This window comes from Trachypithecus francoisi, unplaced genomic scaffold (genome assembly GCF_009764315.1).
Source record: "Trachypithecus francoisi isolate TF-2019V2 unplaced genomic scaffold, Tfra_2.0 Lachesis_group16, whole genome shotgun sequence".
In the NCBI taxonomy this organism is placed as follows: Eukaryota; Metazoa; Chordata; class Mammalia; order Primates; family Cercopithecidae; genus Trachypithecus; species Trachypithecus francoisi.
The window spans coordinates 98,932,478-98,947,828 of record NW_022681461.1 but is presented as its reverse complement, the minus strand read 5'-3'; the positions used below and the strand labels follow the sequence as shown (position 1 = coordinate 98,947,828).

The 15,351-nt window shown below is 58.9% G+C and overlaps 1 protein-coding gene across 4 annotated transcripts in view; it reads left to right on the top strand.

The window, feature by feature from the left end:
• Nucleotides 1-15,351, top strand: part of ADAMTSL2 (ADAMTS like 2) — a 39,938-nt gene continuing 24,587 nt past the window's right edge. The window contains exons 1-10 of one of the 4 annotated variants that reach the window (XM_033238655.1): nucleotides 1-52; nucleotides 251-324; nucleotides 2,132-2,222; nucleotides 2,833-2,975; nucleotides 3,778-3,853; nucleotides 5,186-5,288; nucleotides 6,009-6,154; nucleotides 6,289-6,412; nucleotides 9,935-10,015; nucleotides 12,608-12,783. In XM_033238655.1, the coding sequence (XP_033094546.1) occupies nucleotides 2,133-2,222; nucleotides 2,833-2,975; nucleotides 3,778-3,853; nucleotides 5,186-5,288; nucleotides 6,009-6,154; nucleotides 6,289-6,412; nucleotides 9,935-10,015; nucleotides 12,608-12,783 (939 nt within the window). In that variant the 5' untranslated portion in view covers nucleotides 1-52; nucleotides 251-324; nucleotide 2,132. Of the gene's footprint in view, nucleotides 53-109; nucleotides 325-2,131; nucleotides 2,223-2,832; nucleotides 2,976-3,777; nucleotides 3,854-5,185; nucleotides 5,289-6,008; nucleotides 6,155-6,288; nucleotides 6,413-9,934; nucleotides 10,016-12,607; nucleotides 12,784-15,351 lie in introns of those variants that run through there. The other 3 variants (XM_033238654.1, XM_033238656.1, XM_033238657.1) reach the window with 3 other exon arrangements.

Below are 15,351 nucleotides of genomic sequence, written 5' to 3'. Positions count from 1 at the left end.
AAGTGTGCGCCAGGCCGGCCGGCGCGGGCGGGGGAGCGGCCTGGTGGGAAGTGTGAGTTCCTCCCCGTCTGCCTGACAGCTATAAAGGCGGCCGCCGGCGCAGAGCCGCCACTGGGCTGCGCCCCTCCCGGGAACCCCCTCTCTTGGATGCTCTTTGAAGTGGGAGAGGGAGGCGGCGCGGGGGAGGAGGGGAAGGGGAGAGGGAGGCCGGGCCGCAGCCTCTGCACTCACGCCGCCCCCGCACGCCCAGCGCACCTGGCGCCATCTGCCCTCCGCAGCGCTCGCCCCTTTCTCTGGGAGGACAACCTGCTGACCCGAAGCCAGGTAGGCCACCTCGTCCCAGTCCCCCTCACGTTGCAGCGTCCACCAGGCCAGCCCACTGCTCAGAGTGGGGCTGGGGGTAGGACCACCCCGCGCCCTCTGGAGCCGTTACATAACGTGGGGAGGCTTGTGGGGAGGGGTCGGGCCGCAGAGCACGGGGCAGGGTGGCCTCTCAGCACCTAGCCTTGTGCGCCCGAAGCTCTGTGTGCACGGCAGACCTATCTGCTGCCGCCAGCCGCTGCTTTTGGACCCCAGGGAGGGAGGGATCCCTGTGAGCGAGGCCTGGCCAGAAGCCAGCGGTGTCTGGAAGCCTTAATGAAAAGCAAGTGTGAGGCCGGCTGGCACCTGTCTTCAGCCGGCAGGCAGAGGCTGGGGCACCCGTTAGCCAATGGCACACTGGAGGGGGCTCCTGCGGGTGTGAGGCTGGGAGTACAGGTGGAGGTCTGCAGGGGAGGGAGGTGGGGGGCAGGCGGCGGGGGTAGGGGAGGTCAAGGACTCAGTCTCCCCACTCCAGGGTGCACTGCCCCATCGTCCGGGCTGCATCAGTGTCCTTGGAGTAATCCCTGAAAATCTGCAGGTGTCCAGCCTGCAGGGAAACTCTTCAAGTTGGATGGAGGCTGCTGAGGAGGGAGGGGCAGAGCCACAGTTGGCCTCTGGGCTTGCAGGGGTGAGGGATGACCTCCATGCTTTCTTCCCCTGGAACTGGCCAGGCATGGGGGTCGAGTCCCTGAGTTTGCTAGTGTCCTGCCTTGCTGTGTGGCTTTGAGCAAGTTGGTTCCCCTTTCTGGGCTCCAGGTTATGGGTGCAGGCTGTGTGGTTTCTGAAATCCCTTCTCACCTAACTCGTTGGCAAGTGACACTCAGCACCTGAGTAAGGCCTGGACAGAGGCCGTGGTGGATCCCTGTTCTTCCCTTCCACAGGGCAGGGTCGACGCTGAGGAGGGGGTGGGGAGGGCTGAGGGCCCAGAGGCTGGACAGTCCCTTCCAATGGGCTTGCTTTGACCTCTGGCAGGTGTTTTGAGCCAGGGTGCTGGCTGCTGGGAGGAAGTCAGCTGTGTGGCCCTGGACTGCTGACATGCTGGCACAAACTATACCTCCTCCTGCCCCGCCCCTCCCCCAATTCCATGTCTCCAGGGATAGGGAGGCGGCATAGGTACCTGGGTTCTGCCTCACCTGAGTGCCATCTGTTGCTGGATGCTGACTGTGGAGCTGCTCGTCTAGGGCGAGGCTGCATGTTCCCCTGGGACCTGGCCAAGCCCATCCCCATGCACTGACCCTCAGCAGCCAGTGGCAGAGGCCACTCTCCTACGAGGCCAGCAAGAGCTGAGCCAGTCAAAATCCCAAGGTGCTCCTGCCAAGGTGCTCCTGCCAAGGGGCTGGACTGAGCCCAGGCCCATTCCTTTGAGCCACAGCCTTTCCCCTCGCCTGGGTCCCCAGCCCCCTCAGCCGAGGCTATCTGTCTCCACAGCACTTCTCTAGGGGCTCGAGGACTTGGAGGCAAAGCGTGGCATGCTTCCCCGCATGCCCTTGGATCAAGGGTGGCGCAGGCTTAGCACGCACACCACCGCTGGGTGTCTTGCCTGCAGCAGGCATTGCTAATCATTCTCCAAGCTGCTTCTTGCTAAGCCTAGACGGGGGTGGGGGGTTCATCCTTCCCAACAGGGTCTGCCAGGCAACCACAACCAACTAGTCCCAGATAACCTTGAGGCCTGGGCGCTGGCTGGGCCCTGAGGGCTCTTCCCAAAGCGTACCCCGGTCATCTGGAAGAGGAGCGGAGCTTTCCTGGTGGTGACGGTGGTCTTGCTTCCTAGGATGGACGGCAGATGGCAATGTTCCTGCTGGACCTGGTCCCTGCTGGTTCTGGCGGTTGTGGCTGGGGACACAGTGTCAACCGGGTCCACAGTGAGTGTGGTGTTGTGGTCTGGGGGCCCGTACCAGTCCCCTCCCCAAGTGCTGTGGTCGCTCCCAGATGGACTGGCTTGGAGGGGGCTGTGTGGGCACATGCCCCAGGTCCCAGAACCCCTCCTGGCTCCTAGAAACTTCTTTCCAGAGCCAGTCAGATCTTTCTGTGAACAGGGCTCCTGGCTACTGTGGAGCCCCTGGTGACTTGGCAGGAGAGGGCTGAGGGGGCTGAGTACTTCCCTTCCAAGTGAAGGCCCCAGCATGGCCAGGGTGGGCTGTGTCCTGCAGAACGCAGATGGGCCCCGAGCTGCTCCAGGGAAAGTGAGGACAGTTAGGTGCAGCCCCAGGAGCTTGCCAAGACCCCAGGCCATCCTAGACCTTAAGGTCAAAGAGGCGCTCTTTGACCTGTGGCCCACAGTTCCTTGGGGATTCCCCTCAGTGCCACCCAGGAGATCTGAACCCAAGCTGCCGAGTGACCCTGCAGGGGGTCCAGCCAGGGGGCTGTGTCCTCTAGTCCCGCTGACGGTGATGTCTTCGGGCATGGGGTGGGGGCAGGCTGGTCCTGCTGGGCACTCGAGACCTCTATTATCTGGGGGTCCCTCTCATCCAGGACAATAGCCCGACGTCCAATAGCCTGGAAGGGGGCACAGACGCCACGGCCTTCTGGTGGGGGGAGTGGACCAAGTGGACGGCGTGCTCCCGCAGTTGTGGAGGTGGGGTGACATCCCAGGAGCGGCACTGCCTGAAGCAGAGGTGCGAGGTGGGGCACATGGCCCTGAGGGCTGGCATGAGGGCAGGGCAGCGGGCAGGAGAGGGCGGTTGGCCCTTCAGCCTGGTGGCTTCTCCCCCTGGGAGGGTTCTCGGGTTGGGGGCAGCACAGGCTGAGATCCTCCATCAGCCTCTGCTGGATGCAGCTATGGATGGGCCCCGGCACTGGTGCGCTGGGGTCCTTCATGCTTCAGGGCACCAGGGAAGCCCTTTCATGAGAGGGCAGGAGCCATTTTTAGAGATCTGTCCTGGAGGTGGAGAACCACCCCGCCTTCTCTTCTGAAGACCTGAGTGAGGGTCTTTAGAGAACGCCAGGGAGCCTCAGGAGAAGCTGAGGACTGGCAGTGAAAGCCTGCACTGCCAGATGGACCTGGCTCCTATCTGACCTGTGCTACCCCCTTGCTGTGTGACCTTGGGCAAGTCACTTAACCTCTCTGGGCATCAGTTTTCTCATCCATGGCATGGAGAGCATGCTGGTCCCACCTCATGCTTCTGAGAACACATGTGTGTGTGCACCTGGGCACAGGCCTGGCACACAACTCATGTGGTTGTTTCAGTTCTGTGTACTGAGCCCCCGTGCTGTGTGCCGCTGATGTAGAAGTGAATCAAATCTCGTTCTTCCTCGGCTCTGGTGTGTGTATGGGGTAGGAGTTGAGTAGAGAGGAAGGGAGCCCTCTGGGTCATGGGAATCGGGAGATTCTGGACCCCAGTGGCCGTGGGGCCAGCCCAGGCGACATTCCTGAAACTCCTCTGCAGCTCTCACTCCGAGCCTGCATCTTTCTGCCAGGAGGAAGTCCACCCCAGGCCCCGGGAACAGGACCTGCACGGGCACGTCTAAGCGGTACCAGCTCTGCAGAGTGCAGGTGAGGCCCGGCCCGGGCAGGGGCACCATGGCCTGCACTCCCCGTCATCATGCAGTTTTCAGGGGATCTTCCAGGTGGCTCCTGGGCCTCCTGGGCATTCTGTTCTGGGCCTGCTCTTCAAGGAGAGCCCAGGAGCAGGGTTGAAGAGAAGGCTGTGGGGGTCCCTGGGCTAGGACAGAGCCATCCACTGTCCAGAGCACTCTCTGTGTGCCCACATGTGCTCAGCAATGCTGGGACAGGCGGACTCACTGTGTTCCTGGAACTTCAAGTGCAGCCTCCAGGTTTGGGGTCTCTGGTCGCAGCTCCACTTTACTCACAACATTCGTGCACCCAGTGCTCACGGAGACCCAGCAGTTGCCAGGCTTCCCCGTCCCATGAAACAGTACCCCCCACCCCATAAAACAGTTCCCTGGGCTGCTCTCGGAGCCCTTCTACTCCAGCCCCCATCAGCTTCCTTGGGTAGCCGAGGCTGGAGAGGAGGTGTTGACTCTGACCAGGCAGCTCCCAGTGGGGCCTTGGGCAGTTGGAACCTGAGCACCTTTCCAAGGACTGCCGTGTGTGAGGCTGGGGCATATCGAGCTGGGGTCTGGGCCTTCCAGAGTGGCTCATGTGGCTTGCTTGGTCAGGGAAGGCGGAGCGGCTGGAGGTCTCTGTGCCTGTGTGTCTCAGGGGGCGTGTGCTCCCATGCAGGGAGTGAGGGGCTGGAGGGAGGCAGGTAGCCACAGCTTCTGTGTTGGCGTCACCTGGTCAGCTGCCCTCCTAGGATGGCACAACCAGGGGTTGGGGGAAGGGCATTTATGAGCTCCAGCATGAGAGGGACCTAGGTTTGAGCTCTGGCCCCAGCATGACTAAGCTGGATCCCCCCGAGGACGAGTCTCTTGTCTGCAAGCTGGGTTCCTCTTCATGCAGTCAGAACCACGATCTTCCTGATTTAGGCGGTGTGCGTGGCCACGGACCATGTGCCAGGCCCTGTTCCGGCACCGTGGACACACAGTCAGGGCCTGCTGAGGACGGGGGCAAGGGGAGCACCCTTGCCAGCCATAGTAGGGTCATGTCCCCTCCACCGCAAGACTGGGAGAAGGCGTGGTGGGGAATGGGAGGGTTGCGTCTAGAGTAGGCGGAGGGCTGGCGTGGAGGGCGGAGCTGCCCTTCCCAGTGTCCTTGCTCCCTCTGGAGAGTGTGTGGGAGTGTGCAGGAGCCCAAGAGGCCACCCCATGGGCCGTGGCCCCCACACGGCTGTCCCGGCTGCAGCCACTTCCTGCTTAGCCTGGACAAAAATGCCTTTGTCGGGCCGAGTTCCTCCTGAAGCCTCCCTGTCCCCTCACTTCCCAGGAGTGTCCGCCGGACGGGAGGAGCTTCCGCGAGGAGCAGTGCGTCTCCTTCAACTCCCACGTGTACAACGGGCGGACGCACCAGTGGAAGCCTCTGTACCCGGGTACCTGCCGCCCTGGGGACCCACCTTGCAGGGAGCTGACTGAGCTTTGGGGGTAGCCCTTCTGGCACCTGGGACCAAACTCGACGGGTGGGCAGGTGGGGAAATGGAGGTGGTCAGACAAGGAGCCAGGAATGAACCTGGGTCTCCTGAGCCCTGGCCCAGGGGTCTTTCCCCTCGCCCATGACCCATGACATCAACGCAGGACAGATTACGGGGCTGAGTTCCCTGTAGGCCTGACCTCTGAGGGCAATGGTGGCTCTCCCACTTACTGTCTCCTGGGCACGGTCAGGAACCAGCCGAGACGATCCCAAATGGAGACCACCCATGCGGTCCCATGGAAAGCAAGTAGTTCAGGCAACAGCTTAAATGCTTCATCCTTCTCCTGCTCACCCACAAGGGCCAGGGCTGGGGTGCCCAGGGCCAGCAGCACAGGGGTGTCGAGTTGGCTCAGACCTCCCACAGAGGGGGAACCCCAGTGTGGGTCTCAGGCGCTGCTCCCCACTCACAAGGAGGTAGAAGCCGGAACTCACGGGGTGTGGGCTGAGCCAGACAACCCAGCAGTTTCTGCCACTGAGACCTGGACAGGTCCCTTCTGTTCTCCAGGCCTGAGTTTCCCCATCGATGCAATGAAAGCTGTCTCAGAGGGAGGAAAAGGGATGTCCCCTGAATCTGGCATTTCCTGTCCTGCTGAGACCTTCTGTCTTTGTCTCCCTCCACCAGACGACTATGTCCACATCTCCAGCAAACCGTGTGACCTGCACTGCACCACTGTGGACGGCCAGCGGCAGCTCATGGTCCCCGCCCGCGACGGCACATCCTGCAAGCTCACCGACCTGCGAGGGGTTTGCGTGTCTGGAAAATGTGAGGTTGTTAAACGTTGTAGCAAAAGTACCGCCGGTCTCACTGTGCTGACTGCCTGCCCGCCTGTGGGAGGCAGTGGCGGCCCCGGGGCCTGGCCACAGCGCCCTCCCAGCAGCCCTCTCCCTCTCCCTTCCTGCAGCCCATCGGCTGTGACGGGGTGCTTTTCTCCACCCACACACTGGACAAGTGCGGCGTCTGCCAGGGGGACGGTAGCAGCTGCACCCACGTGACGGGCAACTATCGCAAAGGGAACACCCACCTTGGTAAGGCAGCAGCGTGCCCTGAAGTCCAAGCAGAGCTGGGTCTGGAAATCGAGGGTCCTGAGTGTGCTCCTGTCTGCAGCCTCCTGGGTACCACTGGTCAAGTCTTTCCCCTCTAGCGGCACCCGATTCTGCATCCAGGCCCAGGCGAGCTGGCCCGGTGATTGTAGGCCTCTGTTGGTTTGCAAAAACGGGCAACCCTTTGTTGAGGACCTACTGGGTACCAGTGGACACTTGGCGTGGGGATCACATTTGCCCTTTGAGACAGCCTGCAGGGAGGTGTTAACGACGCCCTTTGTTTTTATTTTTAATTTTTTTTTTCAGACAGAGTCTTGCTCTGTCGCCCAGGCTGGAGTGCCATGGCTCGATCTGGGCTCACTGCAGCCTCTACCTCTGCCTCCCAGGTTCGAGCATTCTCGGTTCCTCAGCCTCCCGAGTAGCGGGGACTACAGGCACATGCCACCACACCTGGCTGATTTTTGTATTTTTAGTGGAGACGGGGTTTCACCATGTTGACCAGGCTGGTCTCGAACTCCTGACCTCAAGTGATCCACCTGCCTCTGTCTCCCAAAGTGTTGGGGTACAGGCATGAGCCACCATACCCGGCTAACACCACACTTTACAAAGGGAGAAACTGAGGCCTGAGACCCATTCTCTCTGTGGATATGAGATTTGACTCTGGCATGCTGGATTCTGGGGCCTGAGTTTCAGAGGCTCCCTGTCAGCTCCAGGCTGACCCAGCCCAGACCCCCTCCTTCCCTTGGGCAGCACCTGTCCCCTTCCTAAGCTACAGGCATTCGGCCCGATGTTTGTGTCCAGCTCTGTCCCAACCCTCCTGGGGGCGTGGGCATCTGTGCATGGGACAGCACTTTCTACTTTTGGAGGGATGCCACTTGTAATGCTTGGCATTAGATTCAACACACTCTTGGGTCTGAAGAAATGCTTGAGGAATGGAACTGGGTTATTGCAACCTCCAGACCGGTGAAGGTAGGGCAGCTTCAGACCCACTTAGTAGATAGGGAAACCGAGGCCCAGAGTGGGAATAATCTGTCAAAGTCACAGTGAGACTAGTCAAGTCTGGATTAGAACCAGGCCTGTTAGGGCCACGGAGGATCCGGCGTGTTTTACAGGTCGAGGGAGTGACCTCTGCCTGCCACTGAGGGCTAACTGTGGTGTGAGTGTCAGCTCCAGGAGGTGCCAGTGGGAGAGGACTGGAGAGGATGGGGCTTGGACATGGGACCTAGGGATGGGCATGCCGGACTGACAAGGGACAGGGTTGGGGCAGAGCCACCAGGCAGGGGTGTGAGTAATGCGGGCTGGGTGCCCAGCAGGGTGAGGTGGGCAGAGGCCATTTCTTTGGTGGCCTCGCTCTAGGAGGCGCTAAGGTGTCTAATTTTCGTCCCTTCCTCCCACAAAGCTGCTTACATGGCCTCCTGCTGGACCCAGGGCATGCAAAGGGAGAGTGGGCACTGGGGCAGCATGTGTCTTACAGGGCATCTAGTGTGTGCCAGGCACTGTGCACACAGTGAGGCCTGAGAGATAGGGCTCACATTCTCGTGGAACTCAGCCTGGGGCCCAGGGACTGACGTGCAAACAACGCCCCTCATTCTGCATGCTCACAAGGTAACTCATTCATGCCTGGCAACAGCTCTACAAGGCTGCCACATTACTGTTGCTGAAATACACGGAAACAGGCAAAGAGAGGCTAAATAACTCATCCAAGGTCACACAGCCACAAGAGGCAGAACGGGGCCTGAACCCAGGCAGCCTGCTCCTGGCCTGTGGTCCTCCCAGCTGAGCCACACTCCTTCTCCGGACGAGCTGTGCTTGGTAACCACGCTGGGGGCCGTGGGATGGGCTGGGGTATTAAATGCTGAAGAATCTTGTGAGCTAATCTTGCTAATTTGAAAATTAAATACAACAGCCTATATTTAACTACATTATATTTAAAACAAAGTCACCACTTTCTAATCCTTTGACGTCTATAACTAATTTTCTTTCTTTTTTTTTTTTTTGAGACGGAGTTTTGTTCTTGTTGCCCAGGCTGGAGTGCAATGATGTGATCTCGGCTTTCTGCAACCTCCGCCTTCTGGGTTCCAGCGATTCTCCTGCCTCAGCCTCCCAAGTAGCGGGGATTACAGGCTCCCACCATCATGCCCGGCTAATTTTTTTTTTTTTTTTGCATTTTTAGTAGAGACAGTGTTTCACCATGTTGGCCAGGCTGGTCTCGAACTCCTGACCTCAGGTTATCCACCCGCCTCAGCCTCCCAAAGTGTATAACTATTTTGTCTGTGTGGCAAAAACACCATATACGGGTGTGCTGCAGCCTCTCTTCCCAATGCCACGCCCAGTGACATCGCATTGGTAGTGTAAACAACATAGCTTCAGTCTCTGCTTCAGGTTTATGTGTTGAAACCCAAAGAAGGGAAAAAAAAAGTTTTAAAATGAATTTTGAAGTTAGGCTGCCCAGTTACAGTAGTGTGAAACTGGCCACAGCAGGGGTGTTTACACCACAGAAACTGGCCAATGCTACAAGTCACAGCTCCTGTTTCCCCATGTCTCCAAAGAGCCTACTGTTAAACATTTTCCAGAGCACTGCTATCTGTGAGGGACAGGTCAGGATCTCCAGAGACCTGTAGGTGTGATGGTGTTGGGGGAGGAATGACAGGCGGGTGCTGGCCTGCGGGAGACACTAACCCCGGCAAGGAGACCCACGCGGAGTCCTCCACTCCTGGAGGGAACAGGTGAAACAAGCGTCAAGCCCCAGGAAACGTCCGACCCGGAGAGCCCCTTCTTTCCTGTCCCAGGGCATATTAAAATCTCTCCTTCTCCCAGGCTCCTCCCTCAGCCACCTGCCAGCAACACCTCTCCTTCTCTCAGCACTTCCCCTCCAGACCCTTGGCTTCTTTCTAGCTGGGAGGACTGCATGGCTGCCTCCCCACGGGCCTGGGGGCCTTGAAGGCAAGCTCTGAGTCGGCTGATATTGTCCGATCTGGACCTCAGCCTGGGGCCTGGCGCTTAGGAAGGGCGTAGGCAGAGTTGGAGATTCTATTTGCAGCTCTCCTTGTCCTTTCTCACCCACGTCTTTGAGTGTGGTGAGCCTTGAAAGTCAACGTGGTGTTGTGACAAGACAGGATTTTAAAATGGCAGTGATAATGCACGCAGGGAGCTGGGGCTCCATCGGCTGCTCAGGGTCTCCTGGGTGACACATGGCAGAACGGGACTGAACTCCCAGTGTGCTCCACATCCCTGTGGCCTTCGCTGTCCCTCGGGAGGGGTTGGGGCAAGCATGGACGAGCCCTCCCGTGGCCTTGTTAGGAAGGGGTGAGCCTGGGCAGGTGCCCAGCTTGGTTGGTCAGCCCCTGCAATAGGACGGGTCTGACCTGAGCTACCCAAGCAGGTGTGGGGTGTGGGTCAGCCTTTAGACAGCCACCACTCACCCTCCAAAAGCTGTGGAGTGGGCGAGCGCCATCCAAGGGTGCCTCTCCAATCCAGAGGGGCTCACTGTCATCCATTTGCCTCCAGGTTACTCTCTGGTGACCCACATCCCGGCTGGCGCCCGAGACATCCAGATTGTAGAGAGGAAGAAGTCCGCTGACGTGCTAGGTAGGTGCGCAGTGTCTGGCGGCTGCCTCACTGAGCTTTTGGTTGTGGGGTGTTGTGCTTGGCGGAGAAGGGGCACTTGACCCTGGACCCCTTCCTCCAGGACGGGGATGGGCCAGTGCCGTGGGCATGGCTGCAGGAGCCAGAACTTGAGCCAGCTATGTGGGTGTGGCTGAGGTGCTTACAGGGGAGCCAGCTTTACCTCTGTGCATGGAAGGACCTTGAACTCAGAGCTGCTGGACAATGGGAGGGTGGTGATGTTGGGTAGGGAGCTCCCTGTCATTCAAGAGCTTGGCACAGGCAGAAACTGGGGGCCGCTGCAGATGAGATCCCTGTGGGGTTCGAGGAGTGAGTCTCAGGAGGTGACGAGGTCAAGGTAGAACTGAGAGGAAGTCAGTGCAGAGGTAGCGTTCCGACTCAGGTCTGGGGGCCTCATGCTGATTAGTCAGTCTCCACTGGGAGGCTGGGCCGTGGGAGGGGAGTCCTCTAACCTGAGGATTCTGGAGTTATTGCCATGGTGGATGGGGTGGTGAGACCCCATCTTGGTGGCAAATTTTGAGTGTAGAGAGCCTTGGTGGCAAATTTTGGAAGGGCCCTTTGTGAAGCTGGATCATTGGCCAAACAACGTGCCATGTCTGCAGCCTTTGGGCCACAGTGGGCAGGTGCTGACGCCTGTGAGCTGCTCTGTGCTCGACCCTGCCCTTCACGGAGTGGGGCTGGCGACCCAGGCTATAAGGGGATGCTGTTTTTGGACACAGGTGTAGCCCCAAACCTGATACTACCTGGGCTTACTCCCCCCACCGCCTCCCACTCCTCCTGAGAACCAGAACTGGTGGGGTGAAGCCTGTCTCCTAAGTGGGTGCTGGAAGACAAGGCTTTGCTGAAGGTCTTCTTCAGGCTGGGACCCACCTCGGGTTCTCCTGTCCCCTCTCCAGAGCCCAACTGCCAGCCCTCTGGATGTGCCCTGGGATCTGAGTGCCCCCACCCCAGCAGGTCTGTGCTGCAGACGCTGGCTCCACCACCCAACACCCTGGGGGCTGCTCCCTGGCCTGAGCAGGGAGCTGGGCCTCTCGCCAGGTCGGTTGCTTTGTCGCTTGCTTGCTGGGAGAGTGGAGAGGCCAGGAAACTCCACGTTTTCTGAGCTGGCTGCAGAGCTCTCGCTTTTGAAACAGACGCGTGGAAATACCAAGGGTGGCCTCGGAGCGCTGGGAAAGCGGTAGGAAGGAAGGTCATTACTGTCAGGAAACAGGTTTTGGACGAGAGCCTCGGATTTAACCCTGCGCATATACCTGGAAACGGGGCTGAGACAGCCAGGCCCCAGCACACTCCCCTCGCAGAACTTGGACTCTAATGTGTGTTATCTTCTGACTTTTCTACGTTAAGGGGGTTTTTCAAGCAGACATGTCCTGCTTGTTGCGTCTGTCTGATAATAAATTAATTGCCCCGGCTCCTCTGTTCATATTGCATCAGGAATTTGGAAGTCGAACTCCTCTTCTCCCGCGGGCCAGTTCCTGGAACTGGCTTTAAGGACACCCTTTGGAAGACAGAGTGTCCCGAGCGCGGAGTCAGCCTCCTCCCTGCGTCCCCAGCCCTGGAGGCCCCCTGCCTCTTCTCACTCTCCATGGCCCCAGGGAGAATCAGTTCCCCCTGAAACCCCACCAACTCTCGGCATTTGTTCCAGTCTGCAGGTGTCACCAGGCTTCATGGGCCATTTGTTTCCGTTCTGAGCTTCCATCAGGCTGGAGTCAGGCCCTGGGAGTGCCCACCCACCCGGCCCCAGGAAGAGGGCAGCTGAGATTGCACCAGGCCGTCCTGGCCTGATTGAGCACCTCGGCCGGGCCCGGGTGCACGGGTTAACGGGTGAAGGGTCAGCATGGCCCTGCCTGCAAGGGCAGCAGGAAGTCTCTGCTCCTATGAAGAGGATGGAGCTGGCCAGCTCAGGGCGATCCCCAGGAAGGGCCTGGTGGTCAGCACCCCCCATGCTGGCCAGGCCAGGGCTGCAGCGTCACTCTGTGTGGGCAACGGGAGGGGCACCCAGGACTCCTGCTGGTGAAATTGTTCATCCATCCATTCACTGTGGCTAGCTTCCCTGGTGGACCAGCGGGGGTTCTGTGCTGGCCCATTTCCTGCCCTTTGGGAAGTCCACAGGGAGGTCGGGGCACTAAGGACGAGGCTGGATCCCTCCCCACCCCACAGTGGAGGGTTTATGCCCCTACCTAGCTTCATGTGTGCCTTCCACAGGCCACAGACTCTCCTGCTCCAGGCTGGGTCCCTTGGTCGTGGTGCGACCTCATTACTTTGCAGCGCCTCAGCTTCTTCAAAGGCAGCTGCAAGAACATGACCAAATGGGTCCCCAGCCAGCCGTGTTCAGCGTCTAGACAAGTCCTTCATTGCTGATTTTAGGCTGAGAGGAATGTGCGTTTGTGCCTCCTCTGCATTCACTGGCCAGACTGTCCATGATGGGAGTTTCCTGTTTCGGGGGCATTTGGGCTGGGGTTCTGGAGGGCAGGGCTGGTGGTGGTTCCCTGTGCCAGTGACACTACCTCCTCCCCCAGCCAGTTTGGCCCTTTGTGACAGGCGGTTTTGCCCTTCCAGCTCTTGCAGATGAAGCTGGCTACTACTTCTTCAACGGCAACTACAAGGTGGACAGCCCCAAGAACTTCAACATCGCCGGCACCGTGGTCAAGTACCGGCGGCCCATGGATGTCTATGAGACGGGAATCGAGTACATCGTGGCACAGGGACCCACCAATCAGGGCCTGAATGTCATGGTGCGTGTGCCGCAGGCCTTAGGGGCCCCCGAGGCTCCGGGCACTGCTTCCCCAGAATCCGGCCACAGGTGGGGGCTTCCAGCCTCTGACACCCCCAGGGCCACTGTGCGCGTGCACCCGGCAGCCTCACCACTCTGTGGGTTGGGCTTCACGTTCAATCACTGTTACTCATTCCCTTGTTCTTTCACTAACTCCCTCCCCCATTCATTCATTCACTCAGATTTTGGTTCATTCACAGTCTCCCATTCACTCATCAGTTCATTAATTCATTTACCCGTTCACTTCTCACTCAACCGCCCACTCTCTCACCCACTTCTTGAAATCATTCATTCATCCATCCATTCACTGTGGCTAGCTTCCCTAGTGGACCAGCGGGGGTCCCGTGCTGCCCATTTCCTGCCCTTTGGGAAGTCCACAGGGAGCTCGGGGCACTAAGGAGGAGGCTGGACCCCTCCCCACCCCACGGTAGAGGGGTTTATGCCCCTACCTAGCTTCATGCTCCATCCCCCGGGCACTATGGTGTTTGTGCTGGGTCCTTAGTGCCAGGGTCCAAGGTAGTTCCCGTGGCCTCTGCCTCTCCCCTGACATGGCCTCCCCAGGACACTGAGGGGTTATAGGGTGGGGCTCAGGACCCGAGCAGTGGGCAGGAGAGAATGTGGGCCTGTTATGCCCGGCTTGCCACGAGTTCTCCTATGGCTAGCCTCTGGAAATGGAGCCCCTGGTGGATTGGTGCCTCAGCCCCGAAAATATGTAAAGGACTTGTCTTGTCACCAAAGTCAGGTGACATTAAGATGGGCAGTTGTGGTAGCCATCAAGGCCTACTGGCTTTCCTGGAGGACGAGGGAACACAGCAGGGATGGCGCTGCGCACCCTCCCTGCCTGAGCTGTTTTGGTTTCCAGATATCACTGTCATGGGTTTCATTGCCTCACGCTGCAGGTAATGAAATGTAGGCACAGAGAGGCGAGTGACTTGAGCAGTCATGGAATTGTAAGTGGCACAACTGGGCTTTGAACCCAGGCCTGCCTGGTGCCAGAGCCTGTTCTTTGTTTAGTTGCTGTGCTGGAGGGGTCTCTAACTGGGGGTGCCTGTCTGTCTCCCCACACTGCTTTTTGGCTGAAGAGCTTTTCTGGTGACCCCGGAATCAAATGGGGGCCACATATCTCTGTGTCTATGCTTACCTGGCCCTGCCTGGAGCTGTGTCTGGAGGTGGACTGACCACCTGGCTTCGCCTCCTGGCTGTCGGGCCTGTTTTGTAGGTCAGGGTCCCCAGAAAATAGACTCTGAGGTGGGGGTTTGCATGCAAGAGGGCTTGGGGGCAGTGTCAGGAGTGGTCTTGGGAACACTGGTTGGTATGGGCAGGAGGGCATGGGACTAGACAGAGGGGGCAGCTGAGCTGTGATGCAGTTTCAGTGGGCTTCGGCCAGTCCCCCGGGAATCGCATTATCTCCAGTTGGGGCAGGAGGGCATCGCGTATTGCCAGGTGTAATTGCCTCTTGTTGGGGGCATGACCTGGGGAGAGAGAGCTCCCTCTGGCTGAGGGAAATGCCTGGAGTGGGGCACAGCTGTGAACTGTCGCACGCCCACCCCAGGCAGTTCACCGAAGGGTGAGGTCCGTGGTCCACCCCCGGCACGGCTTGGACCCATGCGCTTTGCATGAGTCTGCCTTGGCAGGGAACAGCTCCTCTAGAATTGCGTTGGTTTCTTTCTCCGGGAGCCTTACAGGAGGAAGTTTGATGGGCTGAACTGCAGCTGGTGTAGGGGCTGCAACTGACACTCAGTTTCCTCCTCCTGCGACGCGCTCTATTTCCCCTTAGCCTGAGCTAGCACCTCAGCGGGGCCAGGTGGCTACCTGGTGAGGTGACCCTGACCTTCTCAACCTGAGGCTGCTGCCTTTGTCCAGTCATCATCACAAGGGGCAGGGGGATACCGAGAGATGCCCAGGGCATCAGCGGGTGTTACATAGATTCTTTGGCCCCAGGGTCAAACAATGCCTTTCCTACTTTTTTTTTTTTTTAATAGAGAGAGGGTCTTGCTATGTTGTCCAGGCTGGTCTCGAACTCTGGGCCTCAAGTGACCCTCCTGCCTCGGCCTCTCAAAATTTTTGGATTATAGGCGTGAGCCACCTCCCGTGGCCTCTCTGCTCTTGATCATCAAGGTCGATCACCCCAAGAGGACAGCCACTCGTTTCCATGCTGCTGGTCTCTTAGTACAAAATGCCCAAACGGACCACGTGTGGCCACAGCCTAAAGCGTAATGAAACTGTTGCTGCATCTTTGGATGGAAACGTTCCTCCTGTGCAAACCAAGGCCTCTAGACCACAGACCCCAGAGCTGCAGGGATGGGGAACACACAGTCCTCAAGTGGTGGCTGGGAATGATCGCTACTGCTACTGCCTCTCCTGCGTCCCAGACCCATGTCGTCTATGTACTGGGCACATAGCACCAGGATGAGGCACAGGGCCAGAGGGTACAAGAGAGCTGTGTCAGCAAGGGACCCAAGCTCCCCATCCAAGACCCTCGTACCCGCATCCCCTTTCTAGCTCACAGCTATGGCTGTGTGTGGGGGGC